The 21952-nt window shown below is 46.9% G+C and overlaps 1 protein-coding gene across 3 annotated transcripts in view; it reads right to left on the reverse strand.

Moving 5' to 3' along the window:
* LOC111601174 overlaps positions 1-21952 on the reverse strand; it is a 115817-nt gene that overhangs the window by 61964 nt on the left and 31901 nt on the right. For all 3 annotated transcript variants that reach the window (XM_030224439.1, XM_030224438.1, XM_030224436.1), the window contains exons 8-12: positions 13524-20804; positions 12792-13100; positions 10673-12481; positions 10517-10609; positions 5904-6701 (exon numbers count right to left, since the gene is read on the reverse strand). In XM_030224439.1, coding sequence (XP_030080299.1) covers positions 5904-6701; positions 10517-10609; positions 10673-12481; positions 12792-13100; positions 13524-20804 — 10290 coding nt within the window. The remainder of the gene's footprint in view (positions 1-5903; positions 6702-10516; positions 10610-10672; positions 12482-12791; positions 13101-13523; positions 20805-21952) is intronic.

A 21952-nucleotide genomic window follows, 5' to 3' on the forward strand; every position in this document is an offset into this window, starting at 1 on the left:
TCCGTTCAGTTGGAGATGTTTTTGGATATTCTTGGGTCGTTGATTCAGTTGTAGTATATGGAACTTTAGATTCTCCAGAGTCAGGTGGTATTGTAGTACCAGAAGAAGGACCAGGTGAGGTTGTGTCAGTTAAGGTTGTTGTTGTTATCCGTTCAGTTGGAGTTGTTTTCGGATATTCATGGGTCGTTGATTCAGTTGTAGTATATGGAACTTTAGATTCTCCAGAGTCAGGTGGTATTGTAGTACCAGAAGAAGGACCGGGTGAGGTTGTGTCAATTATGGTAGTTGTTGTTATCCGTTCAGTTTGAGATGTTTTTGGATACTCATGGGTCATTGATTCAGTTGTAGTATATGGAACTTTAGATTCTCCAGAGTCAGGTGGTATTGTAGTACCAGAAGAAGGACCAGGTGAGGTTGTGTCAGTTAAAGTGGTTGTTGTTATCCGTTCAGTTGGTACAGTTTTTGGATATTCATGGGTTGTTGATTCTGTTGTAGTAAATGGAACTTTAGATTCTTTATACCCGGGTGGTATTGTAGTACCAGAAGAAGGACCGGGTGATGTTGTGTCAGTTACGGTAGTTGTTGTTATCCGTTCCGTTGGAGATGTTTTTGGATATTCATGGGTTGTTGATTCCGTTGTAGTAAATGGAACTTTAGATTCTTTATACCCAGGTGGTATTGTAGTATCAGAAGAAGGACCGGGTGAGGTTGTGTCAATTATGGTAGTTGTTGTTATCCGTTCAGTTTGAGATGTTTTTGGATACTCATGGGTCATTGATTCAGTTGTAGTATATGGAACTTTAGATTCTCCAGAGTCAGGTGGTATTGTAGTACCAGAAGAAGGACCAGGTGAGGTTGTGTCAGTTAAAGTGGTTGTTGTTATCCGTTCAGTTGGTACAGTTTTTGGATATTCATGGGTTGTTGATTCTGTTGTAGTAAATGGAACTTTAGATTCTTTATACCCGGGTGGTATTGTAGTACCAGAAGAAGGACCGGGTGATGTTGTGTCAATTATGGTAGTTGTTGTTATCCGTTCAGTTGGAGATGTTTTTGGATATTCTTGGGTCGTTGATTCAGTTGTAGTATATGGAACTTTAGATTCTCCAGAGTCAGGTGGTATTGTAGTACCAGAAGAAGGACCAGGTGAGGTTGTGTCAGTTAAAGTGGTTGTTGTTATCCGTTCAGTTGGAGTTGTTTTCGGATATTCATGGGTCGTTGATTCAGTTGTAGTATATGGAACTTTAGATTCTCCAGAGTCAGGTGGTATTGTTGTACCAGAAGAAGTACTGGGTGAGGTTGTATCAGTTAAGGTGGTTGTTGTCATGCGTTCTGTTTTTGGATATTCATGGGTTGTTGATTGTGTTGTAGTAAATGGAACTTTAGATTCTTTATACCCAGGTGGTATTGTAGTACCAGAAGAAGGACCGGGTGATGTTGTGTCAATTATGGTAGTTGTTGTTATCCGTTCAGTTGGAGATGTTTTTGGATATTCTTGGGTCGTTGATTCAGTTGTAGTATATGGAACTTTAGATTCTCCAGAGTCAGGTGGTATTGTAGTACCAGAAGAAGGACCAGGTGAGGTTGTGTCAGTTAAGGTTGTTGTTGTTATCCGTTCAGTTGGAGTTGTTTTCGGATATTCATGGGTCGTTGATTCAGTTGTAGTATATGGAACTTTAGATTCTCCAGAGTCAGGTGGTATTGTTGTACCAGAAGAAGTACTGGGTGAGGTTGTATCAGTTAAGGTGGTTGTTGTCATGCGTTCTGTTGGTACAGTTGTTGGATATTCATGGGTTGTTGATTCTGTTGTAGTAAATGGAACTTTAGATTCTTTATACCCAGGTGGTATTGTAGTACCAGAAGAAGGACCGGGTGATGTGTCAATTGTGGTAGTTGTTGTTATCCGTTCAGTTGGAAATGTTTTTGGATATTCTTGGGTCGTTGATTCAGTTGTAGTATATGGAACTTTAGGTTCTCCTGAGTCAGGTGGTATTGTAGTACCAGAAGAAGGACTGGGTGAGGTTGTGGCAGTTAAGGTGGTTGTTGTCATGTGTTCAGTTGGAGTTGTTTTTGGATATTCATGGGTCGTTGATTCAGTTGTAGTATATGGAACTTTAGATTCTCCAGAGTCAGGTGGTATTGTAGTACCAGAAGAAGGACCGGGTGAGGTTGTGGCAGTTAAGATGGTTGTTGTTATCCGTTCAGTTGGAGTTGTTTTCGGATATTCATGGGTTGTTGATTCAGTTGTGGTATATGGAACTTTGGATTCTCCAGAGTCAGGTGGTATTGTAGTATCAGAAGAAGGACCAGGTGAGGTTGTGTCAGTTAAGGTGGTTGTTGTCATGCGTTCAGATGGAGTTGTTTTTGGATATTCCTGGGTCGTTGATTCAGTGGTAGTATATGGAATTCTAGGTTTTCCAGAGTCAGGTGGTATTGTAGTACCAGAAGAAGGACCGGGTGAGGTTGTGGCAGTTAAGGTGGTTGTTGTTATCCGTTCAGTTGGAGTTGTTATCGGATATTCATGGGTCGTTGATTCAGTTGTAGTATATGGGACTTTAGATTCTCCAGAGTCAGGTGGTATTGTTGTACCAGAAGAAGGACCGGGTGAGGTTGTGTCAGTTAAGGTGGTTGTTGTCATGCGTTCTGTTGGTACAGTTTTTGGATATTCATGGGTTGTTGATTGTGTTGTAGTAAATGGAACTTTAGATTCTTTATACCCAGGTGGTATTGTAGTACCAGAAGAAGGACCGGGTGATGTTGTGTCAATTATGGTAGTTGTTGTTACCCGTTCAGTTGGAGATGTTTTTGGATATTCATGGGTCGTTGATTCAGTTGTAGTATATGGAACTTTAGATTCTCCAGAGTCAGGTGGTATTGTAGTACCAGAAGAAGGACCAGGTGAGGTTGTGTCAGTTAAAGTGGTTGTTGTTATCCGTTCAGTTGGAGTTGTTTTCGTATATTCATGGGTCGTTGATTCAGTTGTAGTATATGGAACTTTAGATTCTCCAGAGTCAGGTGGTATTGTAGTACCAGAAGAAGGACCGGGTGAGGTTGTGGCAGTTAAGGTGGTTGTTGTCATGTGTTCAGTTGGAGTTGTTTTTGGATATTCCTGGGTCGTTGATTCAGTTGTAGTATATGGAACTTTAGATTCTCCAGAGTCAGGTGGTATTGTAGTATCAGAAGAAGGACCGGGTGAGGTTGTGGCAGTTAAGGTGGTTGTTGTTATCCGTTCAGTTGGAGTTGCTTTTGGATATTCATGGATTGTTGATTCAGTTGTGGTATATGGAACTTTAGATTCTCCAGAGTCAGGTGGTATTGTAGTATCAGAAGAAGGACCGGGTGATGTTGTGTCAGTTAAGTTGGTTGTTGTCATGCGTTCAGTTGGAGTTGTTTTCGGATATTCGTGGGTCGTTGATTCATTTGTTGTATATGGAACTTTAGATTCTCCAGAGTCAGGTGGTATTGTAGTTCCAGAAGAAGGACCGGGGGATGTTGTGTCAGTTAAGGTGGTTGTTGTTATCCGTTCAGTTGGAGTTGTTTTCGGATATTCGTGGGTCGTTGATTCAGTTGTGGTATATGGAACTTTAGATTCTCCAGAGTCAGGTGGTATTGTAGTACCAGAAGAAGGACCGGGTGAGGTTGTGTCAGTTAAGGTGGTTGTTGTTATCCGTTCAGTTGGAGTTGTTTTCGGATATTCGTGGGTCGTTGATTCAGTTGTGGTATATGGAACTTTAGATTCTCCAGAGTCAGGTGGTATTGTAGTATCAGAAGAAGGACCGGGTGAGGTTGTGTCAGTTAAGGTGGTTATTGTTATCCGTTCAGTTGGAGTTATTTTCGGATATTCATGGGTCGTTGATTCACTGGTAGTATATGGAATTTTAGATTTTCCAGAGTCAGGTGGTATTGTTGTACCGGAAGAAGGACCGGGTGAGGTTGTGTCAGTTAAGGTAGTTGTTGTCATGCGTTCTGTTGGTACAGTTTTTGGATATTCATGGGTTGTTGCTTCTGTTGAAGTAAATGCAACTTTAGATTCTCCTGAGTCAGGTGGTATTGTCGTACCAGTAGAAGGACCGGGTGATGTGTCAGTTTTGGTAGTTGTAGGTATCCGTTCAGTTGGACTTGTTGTTGGTTCAGTTGTTGTAAACGAAATTGTGGAGTTTTCAGTCGGTTGTGGAAGTTTATTGGTTATTGTCTCTGTCACTATACTTGGAATTGAAGAATCTTTATAAACAGTTGGTGTCGTTGAGGATGGCGGAGTTGTAGGAAGATTCTGTGTTGTTAAATATTTTTTCGTCGAGGACGTTGATATCGTAATATTTGGAAGAAATGTCGGTTTAGTTTGGTAGGTTGGAATGGTTTGCGAACTAATGGTTGTCGTTTCTGGAAGAGTGGAATATTCTGTGATTGTTGAGGGAGTTGTTGTTTCCTTTGACATTGTCACTAAAGTACTTTGTTGCATAATATCTTTTAAATTCGTAGTACTATCAATACTCAGCTGCTTAGTTGTTTTAAAGGACTCTGTTGTGCTATCGTACGAGCTGGTAGTCTCACTTTCAGCTGTTATATCAGTATACCGAGTACGCATCTCTGTTTGGTTTGCCAACGCCATTACTGTGTACCTAATGGTTGTTGCGTCTGTTGTCATTGTCTCGTTCAGTTCTGGTTCAGTAATGTGTGTAGTGCAGTTCGGGGTCACAGTCATTGTCGAATTTATTGAGCAAATGCAAGTCGTAATTTTATGTGCTTTTGTTATGCATTTTACTGCGCCCACGCAACTCGTGCGGCAAGGATCGATACATTGACCAGACGATCCGCATTGATGTGCATCACTGCAATCTTCGTTTGTGGAACAGTTGCCACCTGGCTTAGCTGCTTGATTTTTGTTTTTAATTTTGTAAGTGGAGTATTTTGTACATATTTCAAATAAAATTATAAGATTTAAAAAATACAATACGTTAAAATATTTACATATTAATTTGATATAAATAAATAAGTGTATGGCTACAGCAAAGAAGGAATGTGCACTATATATACAGGGGTACCTGGGGGTGTTACGACATACGTTCCAGGGCTTCAGCTAAATTTATTGTATACAATCGAAACTGTGACAAAAACTTTCAGTACATAAATTTAGTACAAATTACTTTACGGTTAGATATTTTCAAATTAGGAACGATTGTTTTTACTATTAGTTAGCTACATATTGGATTTATGTTTTTTATTTTGTTTGTAGTTTGTTTATACCATTAGTATTACATCTATTTACCGTTTATTTAGAATCAAGGGTTAAAATATTGATAGTTTTCAAGAGGCATTTTGATTAATTGATTTTATTAATATCATTGTGAGCATGAGCGTGTGTGAATGTTCAGAAGAGTTTCTTTGTAATTGTATCTGTTATTTTTGTGTCATCCCCAATTCGGGGGCTTTGATCCCGTAGGATCATCATCAATAATTTGGATAACAGTTTTTCTTATTTTGTTATTGCGCTTTGGTTTGAAGCTATACGGGCATTAAGAGTATTCCTGATTCGATAATTGGGTTCGTTGTATTTAGCTTTCGAAATTGATATTCAGATATTGAATTGATACCTTATATGGTCAGGCAAAAGCTTAAAACAAGAATAGATTGTTAATTCCTCACTTCTATATACATTTACACATTACTTTGGGAAATGAATTGACGAGGCACGAAAATTTCATGTATTAGCTTTGGTCAATATATTTCGCATGGTAATATTTTGTGTGTGTGTGTTTGGTTGGTGAGGGGACAGACAATAAGGCAGATCTAGCAAAAAGGTGAGAGCGTGTGAGAGAGGCAGAAAACAGAGATAACGATAAACGAGACAGAGACATAAGGTACTTTCACGTGACAGAGTTGTGAGAGAGAGTACGTTTGTGCTTTACCTTTTTGACATCCATATTTGGCATCGGCTATAAATCCAGTTGGGCAGAATTTACATATCGGCTTATGATCCTCGACAATGCATGGCGAGTTGGATGCGCACGTGGCAAACTTGCACGGATCGACGCACTGATAGTTACGACACGCCAAGCCCGCTGGACAGCCAGCGTCACGCAAACATATCGATATCGATGGCTGGCAGTCTCGCATGCAAATGCATACGGGCTTATGATCCTGCACCTCACACGACTTATTCTCGGCACAAATTGGGGCGCGGCCCAAAGGCACGATGCACGGGTTGCGACACTTGCCATCCGTGCAGGCCATGTTCGAGGCACAGTCATCATCGCGATAGCATTCCCGTTTATCCGGTGCACAGGTCAACTCTCCATACTCATTGACTATAAAGCCCGACTTGCATATGCAAACGGGCTGATGACGGCGAGTTTCGCACTTTTTGTTGCTCTCACAAATGAATAGGGGATTGTTGCATGGATCTGTGCATTGGCCATATTGGCCGCACTGCAATGTTTCTGGGCATTCGGCATCGTTTGTGCAGGGTATTTGGTCCTTTGTCTTGGGGTCTGTGTCTTCTGACACACATTTCGGATCCGGTTTGCATTCGACCTCGGGTCGACCTATATGACAGCTAGGACACGAGCAGCGCGGGCGATGCAGCACAGTCTGACACAGCGCATTTGTGCCACACGCGCCACGCATTGTACAAGGATCGGTGCAGTGTCCTTGCAGGCATGATTTTTCACTGGGACAATCCGTATCTGAGTAGCATTGTTCGGTGTCTAAAACGTAACGTTACAGCAGCAGCGAAGAACGAGAGAGAGAGAGAGAGATAGACAGGTTGTTGGTTTTTTATACTATGTTAATCGTTGGGTGCACTCAACTATTCAGTGGCATATACGATAGATAGGTACCCTATAAAAAGTATTCTTTTCTTGTTGTTTGTTCTTCTTGCTTTTCTCTATTTACGAAGTTTTTTTTGGAATGGGAGTGCATAATCGAAATAAATCAAAGATTTAGGTATCTTTTCGGATTTTGAAAATGAGGCAAGAAAGTTTGGGTTGAAACATGAGGGGGAGCGGTACTTGGTGTACGTAGACAAGATGGGATGTAAATGTAGGGACTCAGATAAGAAACTTAAAGCTAAAAATTTCTAAAAACAAAAGTAGAAAAACTTAAATGTGACAATATATAAACAGTATAATCCAGTGTTGGTTGTTTCGATTGGTATTCTTTGGTTTCGGTTTTGGTTTTGGTTTGATTTAATTTGGTTTTGTTTTGAGTACTTGTGTATGTGGTGGGGGTATTTGGGGTGTGTTCAGAAAATATGTCAGTGGGATTGCTGTGGTTTTCAGTTTGGATTTGGGTGTTGTGCACGGGAGTTGTTACAGTTACAGTAATAGATCATATATTTTGGGGGACTTGACGAATTGTGATCAGAAAATGGGTTAGGAAATTGTAAGAGAAAAGAAACAAACAAAATCAGATCGGTGCAGTTAGTGATCTTTAGATAGGTTTTTAGTAGACACAATTGTTTTTTTCTTTTGTGAATTTGTTGTCAACATCAACATCAAATTGCAGAACTGTGAAGGGAACGTCTCACATTATATCAGGTCGCTTTTTAATTATATTTTTTTTTTTTCGATAAGCTTGCAAATTGTCAAATATGTATATATAATATTATAGAGTAGGTAGCTGCTTATGATTGGTATGGTGATTAATTGCTTTTGTTGGTTGATTGATATGAATTTGATAAGTCTTCGAGCAGCGGGCAAACGAGTGAGCGAGCGAGCGAGCAGCCTTATGGATAATAATAAGTTCGAGTGAGCAATAGTTACAATCCTTAATGATTTACCAATTATTATAAGACGAGTGTGTGTATACGGGTGTAGAGATAGAGAGACTTGCGCTTAAATTGCCCAACTAATTGTTTTCTATGGACATGTTTATTTTTTGGTTTTTTTAGCAATGATCTCCTTGGACTAATGCAGTTTTTTTTATATTTTTGTTGAGTAATGGTGAAAATTACACGACATCCAACACATGCGCTCTGCCCTCACGAGAGACACGTTATTGGTCATTGATTGGGTGAGTGAATAAGGCATGAGAAAGGTAAGAAAGATATATATAGAAAAAGGCGAAATTAGCAAGATAGTTAAAGATACTGAACGCAGGCATAGGAATGATATATATCAAACGGAAAGATATAGAAGGTACAACTTTTGACTAAGCAATATTAGCGGAAAGTAGTAGAAAATCGGTAAGTACAATTTGGAAAAGTACGTTAGGGTAGTACGTTAAGTAGCTTTACTGTTTGTTTTTTTTTTTTTTTTGGTTTTTTATGGTTTGTTATTCATAATTCACAATTGATAATTTTGGTATTTAAATATTTACAGGTTGGTTTCATACTTTTCGTTTGGGTTAGTTGGGCGGCCGCAAAGACACGGCACATTTGTATACGCATATATGTACATTTGTGATTAATCACATATACAAATTTGTGTATATACAACTTAAAGACTAGTCAAATTTACCAAAATATATTTATAGTGTTAGTTAAATTTAGTTACAGTAGTTTTGTCTGCTAGTTTAATTTCGGATTCTTGTTGTTTTTTGGTTTTTTTTATTTTTTATTTTGTTTTAAGATTTTCATCTGTACGGAAGCGATTTTCAACCAATAGACGAGCTAAAGTGTGCTAGGTAGGCGGTAGAAGCTATCAGAGCGTAGGATCTTAAAATTTACAAGTAATTAGGAGCTTTGTACAAAAAAAAATAAACAGCCTTTTCTATTCGGTTAATTTCAAGTGTTTTAAAACTTGCTTTAAGGAATGCGTTGAAAAGTAGTAGTGTTTGTTGTTGTTGTTGTTGTAATTTATCTATACATAAGATTTAATGAGACTTATATTTGAGTACTATAGTACACTTGAACTGACAATACAAAAAATAAAAAAAAAATATATTTTTTAAGCATATGTGAACCATGTGTGAGAATTGTCCCGTCCACAGTTCCCAATCTGAGACTTTGTTCATTCAAGAAATGTAACAAAAGATTTGTATGAAATTCGTTTTATTTATTTTTGTTTAGCGAAGGGAAACGACAGACGCAGGGGAGCAGAATAGTGAATAACAACGTTGGGTTATTTTCTGGGGTCGGTCGGATAGAGCATAGGAGTCACAGGATGGGATCAGGGGGAGCATGGATATCGATGATATTACTTTTCTTTTTTTTTTTTCTCTTGTTTTCGTGGGTAGCAAGGATGTGTTTTGAGGATTTGTTGTCTTTTAAATAAATTTCTTTCTATTATAATAAGCGTTGCATTTAGTGTTGTTGTTTGTTGTACACTTTTCACACTTTCAGTGCCCGATTTCAGCTGTGATTAATAGCTACGTATCGCTATCGCGGCATTATATATTTAAAACTATACGATATTTATTATAGATGAACCAACTTGTCTACTGATCTGTGCGTTAATCGGTTTCATAAACATAAGATAATGGATGCCGCCGAGCTGAGTTGTGTTGCCACACGCAACATTCCAAAAAAAAGTATGGGTTATTGAAAGCCAATTATACGAGAGAGTATGTATCTAATTGATTGGTATGAATGCTGAATGAATGCTAAATGATAAACGCAAGCTGTGAAGCTTTATGAAGTTGGGCTGGCAACTCTCAAAACGATAACGAAAGCCGTCCAAAATGCACTGAAATGTCGTTTTTAGTAGTATATTCCGTTTGGTTAAACAAAATGTACTTATATAATATTAAATTTAAGTTTTTGCTGCAGTTATATTGCGAGGAATGGGTTTGCATTAATGAATACTAGGCACAGATTGGGTAACCGCGATAGCGACAGCAACATTCCACGATCTCTCATATGCGATTTGATTTTATAGCAGTTGTGGGTAGAATGTCAATAATAATATATAAATGAGTATCATACGGAAACATTTCTTATAAACTATCACTCTATGGAACTATAAAACTAGTGCATTGCAACTAAAAGTAGTTGTTGGTTTGAGGAACTTTTTCGGATATTGTGTTCGTGTGTGTGGGAGTGTCTTCCTTTCTTTCTGTGTGTATGTGTGTGTGTGTGTGTTGTGCAAGGGAGTTTGATTGAAAACATCACGTATACATTTGGTAACTTGGAACATGTGTATAGGTTGTTAAAAAATGGTAATTAATAAGTTTTTTAATTTAATTGATATATTCATTAAGACACACACTACACTGAAACTTGGAATTAAGTTGGTTGTGGCAGCTGCGAGAGCTGTCAAATTAGTGAAATTAGCTGGTTTTAAGTTTTTATAAACAACTCATAGCTAGATAATCAAACCAAATACATATTATAACAACAATATCGGTTTCATTTTGTTTTTGTTACTGTCTGAACTCCGGTTATATGTAGTAAATGTCAATAAGAACGGCAACAATAAACGATAATAACGCTAAACTGATTACGCTAACTGATTACTCCAATAAAATAGATATGTATTTATGCATGTATTTAAGCCAACGATAACTTTATCAGCAACGCTGGTTAACATTATTAGCATTAGCTGTACTCTAGTTACTAATGACATAGACTTGGCCCACTTACCCTGCTGGCAGACGTAGTCATAGCCCGAGCGCACACAACTGCCAATGTCACAGCCACGCGTGCGGCAGTCCTCTTTCGGCGGCGTCAAATAGCCTGCAATCAGAGAGAAGAGCAAGTGTAATCATAATCGTTGTTGCTTTTGCTATTGTCACTTACATTGCACATAGGCATCGCCGTTGGGGAAGTCCTCGGGGCAGTAGCATTCGGCTTGATCATTGCTAAGCACACGGCAAGCGGCATTCAGGCCGCATGGCTGCTCGTGACAGGCATTTACCAGGTTTCCTTCGCATAGGCAACCCTTGTGAGCGTCGCCCATGCAGCCATCCATGCAGGCGCATTCGTAGCCTCCGGGCAGCTCAATGCACTTAGAGTTGACGCCGCAAGGATTGTTCGAGCAGCCGCCATCCAATGGCTGACAAGCGGTGGCCGGATTACCGAAGAAGTCCGGCGGGCATGAGCATTGGGCCTTGCGATTGATGACACGACATTGAGCATTGGTGCCACAGGCGCCATACTCGAGGCATGGATTCCGGCACTTGCCTTGATCGCAACGTTTGCTCGACTCACAGTCGCTGTCCTGTCGACACTCGAACTGTACGCACTCTTTGCTGGGCTCTCCCTCGTAGCCATCGGGGCAGTAGCACAACATGCGATGCTCCGACACAGTACACAGGGCATTGCGTCCACAAGCCCGATCGTCGGCACAGGGATCCACGCACTTGCCATTCTGGCAGCTTTGATCAGCAGCACAATCTCCGTTCGATTTGCAGCCTGCAATGCAAGCGCCGCGCTCGCACAGCTGTCCCAGCGGACACTGGCGCTTGGGTCCGCACTTGTTGCGGCATTTGCCACGTGCGCACTGCTGTCCGCAGTCGCAGTCCTCGGAGCGGCTGCACTTGGCGGCACAGTAGGCGCCACTCTCGTCACATTCGCAGCCTGGATGGCAACGTACCGGTGGCAGCTGGCAGCCAGTGAGGCCGTCACCCATGTAGGAAGCCGGACACTGGCACTGCACGCCGTGATTGATGACCAAACAGTCAGCGCATTGTCCGCACTGGCCGGGCGTCTGGCATGGATTCTGGCATTTCTTGTTAATGCAAGCCTCGTCGCTGGCGCAGCTGAGATCGTTGCGGCAGCCCGTTTGACAGACGCGATTCTCGCATATCTGACCCTGGGCGCAGGCAGTGTCCGTGTTGCATACGGTGCGGCAAGTACCGCGCATACAGCGCTCATCCGACAGGCAATTCTGATCGTTGCGGCATTTGCCCTGGCAGCTGCCCGCATAGCATAATTGATTAGATCCACAGTCTTCGTTGCGACCGCAAGCGGTGCGTGGTGTTTTGCATGCCACATCGGCATTACCACTGAGTCCCTCGGGGCAGCTACATTGCTTGCGATGATCGACAGCCTGGCAAACTGCATTGGTGCCGCAGGCGGTTGGCTCCGAACACGGATCCACGCATTGCTGCCCAACGCAGGCCAAATGACTGGGGCAGCCTTGATCGGAGCGGCAGCCCGTGACGCAGTTGAGACCCAGACACACTTCTCCATTGGCGCACTCGTTGTCATGGCGACAGAGTGGCTTGCAGACGCCCTGCTGACAGCGCTCATTGGTCAGGCAGCCGGAGTCGTCGGCGCACAGTGGGCGACAGACGGACTCGAAACAGGCCAAGCCATTGCTGCAATCGCGATTTTCACGGCACTCCAGCGGCGGCGTACGAACACAACCGACTTGGGCTGTGGGATTAGGCACCATGTTGTCCAGGCAGCTGCAGCTGGCGCGATGATTGGACACCGAGCAGGCAGCATTGGGTCCACAAGGATTCTCAACACAGGGATTGATACACTTATCGTTGCGGCAGGACTCGGAAGCACTGCAGTCGTCATCCACGTGACATCCATAGACGCACTTATTATGCAGGCACACATGGCCCAGGAAGCAGTCGTTGTCAACGCGACAGGTCACTGCAGAGAGATGATTATTAGATATTTATACTCAGATCTTTTCTTAATAGGTTCAATTATATGAAATCAGTTTTACTGGATCTGATTGAATGATCAGATAATTAGGATCAAAAACTGTGTTTTCAACGACTTAGTTTTTTAGTATAATTCTATAGGTTTTCTGCATGAACTAACCAACGTTTACAATCTTTACTTCTCAAAGAAAAACCTTTAAGCAGAAGAAGCTTTGCCATTTGTGGCCTTCCATCGCCACTCACAAAAATGTCGGACATTAATTAAAATGATCTCAACATATAATAATAATACTTACGCATGCAGTTGCCGCGCAGGCACTTCTCATTGGAGGCGCACTCCAGATCACTGTGACAGGATGGCAGGCACATGGAGTCGCGGCAGGTGTAGCCAGGCGCACAGTCACCGTCGCAGGCTACCGGCACGCGGACACACTCTTTGTTTGCATCGCCGGTGAAGCCCTCCGGGCAGTGGCACTGTTTCACATGGCTAAGCATACGGCATTCAGCATTCTGGCCACACGCCTGCGATTGCAGACAGGGATCAAAGCACTGACCGCCCTGACACACCTCCGACGAAGCGCACTCGGTGTCCAGCAAGCAGGCAGCTATTAGAGTAAGCAAAGGGATTAGTAAATCTTAAAATTGAAATTCAAAGTGCCTCGCTTTCAGTCAAGCCTTGTACGTGTGGTGTTTATTGTTGTTGTCGCGTGTTTATTGTATGTTGTTGTTGTTTTCATTTTGTTTTTGTTTAGTTTACAGTTAGTCTATCTACTGGGTTGAAAGCCGGTCCACAGTTATGCCAGTGGTATAGAGCTAGCTCTATTAATTGCTGGGCATCAGGTTCCTAGTCGAGGATGCATATCTAAATGTGACTCCTGACTAGGAACCACAATCCCACATTAAGTATTCGTGCCAATTTTGTAAGTGAGTAAGTAGCGAATTAAGTTTGTGGCTAGTTGGTAGCTGGTAGTTGTCTGGTAGTCGGTTTTAGACTGGTGCTCGGGTTGGTGTTTGGTGTTAGTACTTACGTTTACATACGCTATCTGAGCAGTAGGTATTGGTGGGGCAGTCGCTAGTGATTTGGCAGGGCATTGGCAATGGCTTGCAGCCGGCCACCCGGTCAGCGGGTTGGCCGTCGTAGCCATTGCGGCAGGCGCATTGCGCCACATGACCTTTCGGAACACATTCCGCATTGGGGCCACATTGTAGCTGGGCGCATACATCCTGACATTTGGGCACACCATTTGTCTTGATACATGCAGCATGCGGGGGACAGTCGTCGTGCGTCTCGCACTCGACAGAGCTACGGCAGCCCTCATTGTAGGGATCACCGATGAGACCAAGTGGACAGGTGCATTTGAAGGAGCCACGCGAATTGCGGCAACGTGCGCCGGGTCCGCACGGCGCGTCCTTACAAAAATCGATAATATCGCAACGCACGCGCGGATCGCCACTGAAACCGGGCTGACAGTGGCAAACCTGACGATGATTCTCTGTTGTGCAGAGCGCATTCTCGCCGCACGGCTGTCCAATCAAGCAGGCAATCTTGCACATGTTATTGTCACAGCTCTTATCGTTGGAGCAGTCATCGTCGGAGCTGCACTCGATCTTGCGACAGCCCGAGCGAGCATCTCCAATGAAGCCCTCTTTACAGATGCAGTCGGGGGCATGCGAGCGCGCCACGCACTCTGCATTGCGTCCACAGGCAGCGCGGCCAAGGCAAACAGATTCACAGCGTGCACGTCCGTAGGCATCCAGCAGGCAGGTTTCATCCTCTCCGCAGTCGCTGTTAACGCTGCACTCCAACTCCTTGGCGCATATGTTGTTCTGACAGAACTGGAATTGAGGGCACGTGGAATTCGACTTGCAGGTGCTCTGGCAGACGCCCTGTAAGCACAGCTGCTCCGAAATACAATCGCGATTGCTGCTGCACAGTGGACTGCAAATGCCATGCGCACAGATGCTGCCCTGTGGACACTGTGCATCTTGTTGGCAGTATTGGAGCTGGACACAGCCCTGTTTGGCGTCTCCGGTGCTGCCTGACTCGCAGGAGCAGAGACCAATGTGATTCTGCACTGAGCAACGCGCCAGCGCGCCACAAGCATTTGGCAGCGAGCACGGATCAATGCACTTGGCGTCAAGGCAGGCCTTGTCAGCGCCACAGTCGCCATTGTCCGCGCACTCGATGTGAACGCACTCCACTTGTGGGTCGCCTCGTGAGTTGGCTGGACAGTTGCAGATGGCCTTGTGTGACTGTGCCAAGCAGTTGGCATTGCGGCCGCAAGCATTTTCGCGCTCACACGGACTACGGCAACGGGAATTCTGGCAGCTAGCTGTGGCCGGGCAATCAGCATCGCTGAGGCATTCGCTGGGATCGCGACAGCCCGCCTGCAGCGGATCACCGATGAGTCCTTCGGGGCATTTGCAGCTGTAGCTGCCGGGCAGATTGTCACAGAAGGCGGTGCTATGGCAAGGTTGATGCATGCACTCGTTGATATCCTCGCAGACTCCATTCGACAGCTGATAACCCTCGTAGCATTCGCATATGGCTTTATGATCAGACACTTGGCAGCTGCCTTTTCCACAGCTGGTTAGGTCACAGGGCTTGATGCAACGGTTGGTCTCGGCATCACAGGCTCGATCGTTGGCGCAGTCAACATGGTCAATGCACTCCACCTTAAAGCAGCCGACGCCTGTGTCATTGGGATCGCCCAGATAGCCAGCAGGGCAGCTGCACGTGGACTCGTGTGCCTCTGCTTGACAATGGGCGTTCGCGCCACAAACAGTATGCAGACAAGGATCTGTACATTTGCCATGAATACAGGAGAGACTGTTCGCACAATCCTCGTGCTTGTTGCACTCTCTTGGCTTGGCGCAACCCTGCTGAGTGTAACCATCGCCGACAGTGCCTTCAGGACAAACGCAACGATAAGAGCCGGGCACATTTTCGCACTTCGCACTGGCATGGCAAGGCTGCTCCGTGCACTCATCAATATCTGAGCAGCCGAAGGGTGTGCCGATGAATCCATTGGCGCACTTGCACTTGCCACTTAGACACAGCTCGGTAGCTGGACAATCCGCGTCCGACTCGCAGCCAGGCTGACAGGTGCGATCGCTGTTGCAAATCTCACCTGCGAGACAATTGTTGCTGGTGTAGCAGACCTTTCGGCAGACCTGCTGGTAACAGCGCTCGCCCACAGCACAGGCCGATGTCTTGCTGCAGGGCAAATTACATTGATTGCCAATGCACATGTGTCCGCTGGGACACTGATTGCTGGCAAGGCACGGGGCTGGTACGCGCACACAGCCCTGTTCGGGCGTTGGGTTTCCTTCGAAGCCATCCGGGCAGGTGCATTGGCTGCGATGCTGGGCAATGCTGCACAAAGCGTTGGGTCCACAGCTGGTAGTTGATTGGCAGGGATCAGCGCACTTGTTGCCAATGCAGGACTGCTCCTGTTTGCACTCCTTGTTGCTGCGACAGCCGATAGCACAGTGACCTTCAATACATGCCAAGCCCTTCGAGCACTGGCTGTGATCCAGGCAGGCGACAACGCAAACATTACCTAAGCAGCGCTCACCGTCGGAACAGTCCTGTGTGTTGCGGCATGCCACGCGGCACTGACCATTGTAGCAGAGTTCTCCGCCGCAATCGACGTCTGTCTGGCATTTGGAGGCACTGCGTGTACATCCATTCTTGGCCGATTCAGAGATTGGCTGGAAGCGTAAGGGGCAGCTGCACACGGGCTTCCGATTGACCACCTTACAGTCCGCATTTGATCCACAGGCATTGTCGCAGGGATTGAGGCAACGTCCACCGGCGCAAATGGTATTCACAGGACAGTCGGCATCGCCGTTGGGACACTGGCCGTCGGGACGGCAGCCTCGTGTATTCGGCTCGGCTTCGCCCACAAAGAGGGGCGGGCACTTGCAGCTGGCGCCATCAGGCGTGACCTCACATATGGCCGTCGGATGGCAGCTGCCAGGCGCACAGCCGCTTTGCTTAACGCAGGCCACCTCGGGCAGGGGATTGCCACGATATCCAGGTGGGCACTGGCACACGGCACGATGATCCTCGGCCAAGCAAATGGCATTCTCGCCACAGGATTCCTCGTCGCAGACATCGTAGCAGGTATGGGTCATACGATTACACATTTGATTAGCTGGACAGTCATGATTGTAGACGCAGGGTACGCTCTTGCAGCCGTTGAACGGATCGTATGGATCGCCTGCATAGGGGCCTGGTGGACACTGGCACTGAGCCTGATGATTATTCGTAATGCAGACGGCACGTGGTCCGCACTTGACGCTTTCGCAGGCGGAACGGCAGCTCAGCGACTGTGTGGTCTCGTCCTTGATGCAAGCCTCCGATTCGGGACATTCTGCATTGTTGCGGCATTGATGTTTGCGTTCCAATTGGCAGCCGTTACGATCGTTGGGATTGCCCACAAATCCAGTCAGGCAATCACAGCGTCCTTGGTGATGACGAGCAATACAAATGGAGTTAGCCGGACAGGTGAAAGCATCACAAATGGCAACACACTTGAGTACTCCCAGCACGTCGGGGCGACATGCGGAAGCATCCGGGCAATTCTCATCGCTGGTGCAGTCGGGCAGTGAAGGCTTCTCGCACGAGGAAACAACTGGATTCCAGACGAAACTTTCAGCACAATTGCAAATGGCATGGCCGGCTGGATTGATTTTGCACAGCTCGTTCGGACCGCAAACAACGTTAGAGCACAAATTAATGCATTCCCGTGTGCCCAGTGCGTCCGACTGACAGCCAAAACCTCGCTCACAGTCCTTGTCTGTGCTGCACTTATTCTCGAGATCGGGCACCTTGCGCTCCGGCTGACAGCCCACTTGCAGATTGCTTGGATTACCAAAGTAGCCATCGGCACAGATACACGACGAGCGATGATCGTCGGCCACACAAAGTGCATTCGGACCGCACTGTATCTTCGAGCAGGCATCGACGCATTTGCGCAGACCCTTGCCCAGCTGGAAACAGATCTCTGTGTGGCGACAGTCTGCGTCGTTGCCGCACTGGCCACGTATGCTGCAGCCTTGATTCAGATCATGAGGATCTCCCACATAGCCCAGCGGGCATAGACATTTACCCGCATCGCAAATAGCCCGTGGTCCACACGCTGTATTGGAGCATAAGTTCTTGCAGTGTCCTTTCTCACAGCTATAGCCATCCGGGCACTCTACGCGATCGCTGCACTGACACTGGTTGGCATCCTGGCAAAATTTGCTCTCAATGGGCTGGCAGCTGCTGTATGGATTGCCGGCATGGCCGGACAGACACAAGCACTCAAAGCTTCCAGCAGTGTTGAGACAGGCAGCATTCAGGCCACATGGCTTGTTGGCGCATTCGTCTATATCCTGGCAGCCGACATAAGGATTTCCGCTGAAGCCTTGTGGGCAGATGCAGCTGATCTGATTGCCGGCAGCGCGACACTCGGCATTGGGTCCACAGCTGTTCGGTTGGCAGACGTTTTTGTTCTGGGCGCCGCATCCTTCGTAGGGATTGCCGTAGGTGCCGGGGTTGCAGGCGCAGCGGCTCTGGCCAATTCCGTATTCGCAGTGAGCATTCTCACCGCAAACGGGCGAACATTTGGCTTGTTCGATGGGAGGCATGCAGAGTAAGTCGGGATTGCCCACAAAGTTAGGCTCGCAGACGCATTTACCGTTGTTCTTGTCGCAGGTGGCGCCAATGCCACAGACGACGCCTTCGCAGCGTTCCTTGCAGCGTCCATTAATGCAAATTTGTCGCTCATCGCAGGGTCTGGAGGCAGTGCACTGATCTGTGCTACAGCTGCCGCCTGGGAAAGGATTGCCCAAGTAGCCCTGTGGGCACTTACACGTGGGTCCTTCGCTAGTGGGTATGCAAAGCGCTCCATCGCCGCAAATAACATCTTGACACTGCGATACACAGTCGCCGTCGGCATTTTTGACGAATCCAACGCGACACCGACACCAGCCTGCATGCTGTTCTGTCTCGCAATAGGCATTCGAACCACATAGCAAACTAGCGCAGGGACTGAGGCAGCTGCCATCCAGGCAGGCCAGATTGCTTGCACAGTCCTCGTTGGTGACACAAGTGCTTTTGGGTACACCACTTTCTAGAATGCAGCCGCTCTTGTAGGGATCACCGGTGAAGCCCTTGGGGCAGACGCACTGGTAGCCACCCTTTTTGTTGACGCAGTAGGCGCCGTAGGCGCAGGGCAAGTGGGCGCACTCATCCTCATCTGTGCATCCAAGCAGCGGATCGCCCTTGAAGCCAACCTCGCACATGCACTGCGGAGGGTCGGAGGGCGTGCACTTAGCATTAATGCCACATGGGAAGCGCTCGCAGGGACTTTTACATTTATTGTTATCTTGTGGATCCAGGAAGTAGGGCGGCGGGCAGACGCACTCGCCCGGCTGTATGCATTTCTCGTTGCTGGCGCATTCCTTGTCTGCGGCGCATTTGCGCTGTGCCGGTGCACAGAGTCCATTGTAGGCGTCTCCTTGATAGCCCTCTGGGCAGTGGCAGCTGTAGCCACCATTCTGATTAACACATAGAGCTCCATAGGCGCATAACTGGGCGCCACGTTCTTCGCACTCGTTGACATCCACACAACTGCCATCAGGCTGCGTTTGATAGCCCTTGGGGCAGGCGCAGTAGCTGACACCACCGGCTATAGAGATGCACTCGGCTCCGCTGGGGCATGGCTGTCCCGTGGAGCAGCCGGCCAGCACGCAGCTGTTGCCCAGGAGCTTGTACGGCGCTTGGCATTGGCATTCGGGACTGCTACAGATCTCACACATGACAAAGGGATTACCGGTATGTCCTTGTGGGCAGCGGCACTCGTAGCTGCCAGGCAGATTTTTGCACAAGGCATTGAGACCACACGCGGGCTTAGCACGTTGCGCGGAACATTCATCAAGATCCTGGCACTGGCCAGTCTCTGCATTGCGTTCGTAGCCTTGGCGACAAATACAAACACTGCTGCCAGTAAAGGCATCCTGAACACAGCTTTCGCCGAGGGCACACGGATTGGCATCGGAGCAGCCGACAGTCTTTGGTGTGGCGCAGCCTTCGGTGTAAGCATCTCCCGTGGAGCCACCGGGGCATTGGCATAGATAGCCGCCGGCAGTGTTGCTACAAATGGCATTGGAAGCACAGGGATTGGCGCGGCATTCGTCGATGTCACTGCAACCTCCTGGCAAGGCAGCATTGCCTGTGTAGCCTGGTGCGCAGAGACACTGTGCTTGTCCGTTCGCCAGCATGCACTGGGCATGGGCACCGCAGTCGCGCGTCTCGCACGGATGGCGACAATCGTTTCCAATATTCGGCTCCGGGCACAGACAGCGCTTGGTCTCATCGCAGATGGCATTACCGGGACACTGCTCGTTGGTGGAACAGCTAACGATGGGCACGCAGTGCACTGAAGGATCCGGGTCGGGTAGTGTGCCATCGGGACAGCGACAGGTATATCCACCTCCTGCCATATTGACGCACTCAGCGCCAATTCCGCATTTATTGCCCGCACGGCACTCATCGACGTCCTGGCACTTGCTATGCGGATCTCCCGAATAGCCTGGCGGACAAGCGCAGCTGTAGCCACCCGGTGTGTTAGAGCAGGTGGCATTCTGTCCACAGCTGCCAAAGGGTCCGTGCAATACATCGCATTCATCAATATCCACGCATCCGGCAGCCACATCACTCGGATTGTAGGTCCAACCCTCCTCGCAGACGCAATACGCTTCATTCTGATCCGGCTTGCAATAGGCATGGGCCCCACAGCGTACATCCTCGCAGGGCTGTTTGCATGCCATGCGCGGCGGGCTGCCTACATATCCAGCCTCGCAGTCGCACCGATAGGAGCCGGGCGTGTTCAAGCACTGGGCATGCGGTCCACAGGCTTCGGCGTGCGTGCGACACTCATCAATGTCAACACAGCTTGAGCCAATGGGCTCGAATCCATCCAAACAGAAGCATTGATTCTCAATGCACTCAGCATTGTTGGTGCAGTCGAAGCTTGTGCGGCACAATATGTTTACGTCGACCTGTTCGCACGCCACTTTGGGATCGGGTTTTCCATCATAGCCCTGTGGACACTTGCAATTGTAGCCCGGTACGGCATTCTCGCAGATTGCATGCTGTCCACATGGCTTGTCCAGTGCGGCGCACTCGTCGATGTCCACGCAGCCGCGGAACGGATCGCCGGTGTAGTCGGGTTTGCACGTGCAAACAAAGCTGCCGATGGTATCTGTGCAGATGGCGTTCTCACCGCACGGATTATCCTGGCATTCGTTGATGTCTGATGACATGGTGCAGGGGTTGGAGGGGTTCGTGTATATATTGATATTTGAGGGGTAGCAGGCAACGTGTTTTGTAGCGTTTTCGTTTTCGAGTTGAGAGGGAAGTTGGTTAAATATATTGCAATTAATTAAATTAGTAATCATATCTCAAATAATACATAACAGTTGAAGTTGTGAAATCATAGCGTGAAAGTGGGGGAGCATTGGGTAGGTTGTTGGATTTTGGGAGGAAATAGGAAATACTGATAGAAGCTGTCTGAGTAGCAGAAGAAGCGGGAATAAAAGCGTGGCTGAAAAGCTCTCAAAACTTGTAGAAAAGCGTCTGAAAGCGTATAGCAAAAGGAAGCACAGAGTGAAGAGAGTGTAAAAGCGTAGCTTATAGAAGCCATGCGTGGTTCCGAAGCCGCCTTGCAATCAAAAGCTAAGCTTTTACGCTCATTTAAAGTCTAAGCTAGAGATGAGCGCGTGACAAAAGACAAACACGAATTCATTTTCAGACTAAGTACAAAATGTAGACAACAGCTTTTAAATTTGGAAAGGAGGAACCCGTTATCGTGTGCCACATCTCATCGCATCTTGGGACGCGCCCATCTCTAAGCCGAATGCCATATCGTGGCTAAACGACTTTTATGCCAAAGCATGCAAATTAAGCAAATACTAACTCTCGCAGTGCAAATAGCCCTGTCCTTGAAATCCGCTTGGACAGAGACAACGATATGAGCCGGGAAAGTTAATGCACTTGGCATTGGTGCCGCATTTGGCTACGCCATCCGGCTGATTGCATTCATCGATGTCCAGGCAGGCCAAGCCAGCGCCCGATGTGGGGGCTGGCTGTATCAGTGTATCGCCATCGCCATAGCCCAGTTGTAGTGTGGGTGTGGCTAGCATTGGCGGCTCAGCGTGCGGATCATGCTCAAGCACAAAGCCCAGTGGACAACGACATTGAAAGCTACCGCCCAAGTTCACGCATTGAGCACCCAAACCGCATGGATTGTTAATGGCGCATTCATCGACATCTGCTGGCGTTGTTTATTCGTGTTAGGCATTAATCGTATTAATGGTTCGAATTGCGGTGCATTTATGTGGCAAGTGGCGTGTATATATGTGTATGTGTGTATGTGTTTGTGTGTGCATTCGTGTGCGAATT

This window comes from Drosophila hydei, unplaced genomic scaffold (genome assembly GCF_003285905.1).
Source record: "Drosophila hydei strain 15085-1641.00,03,60 unplaced genomic scaffold, DhydRS2 tig00008114-arrow-pilon, whole genome shotgun sequence".
Classification (NCBI taxonomy): Eukaryota; Metazoa; Arthropoda; class Insecta; order Diptera; family Drosophilidae; genus Drosophila; species Drosophila hydei.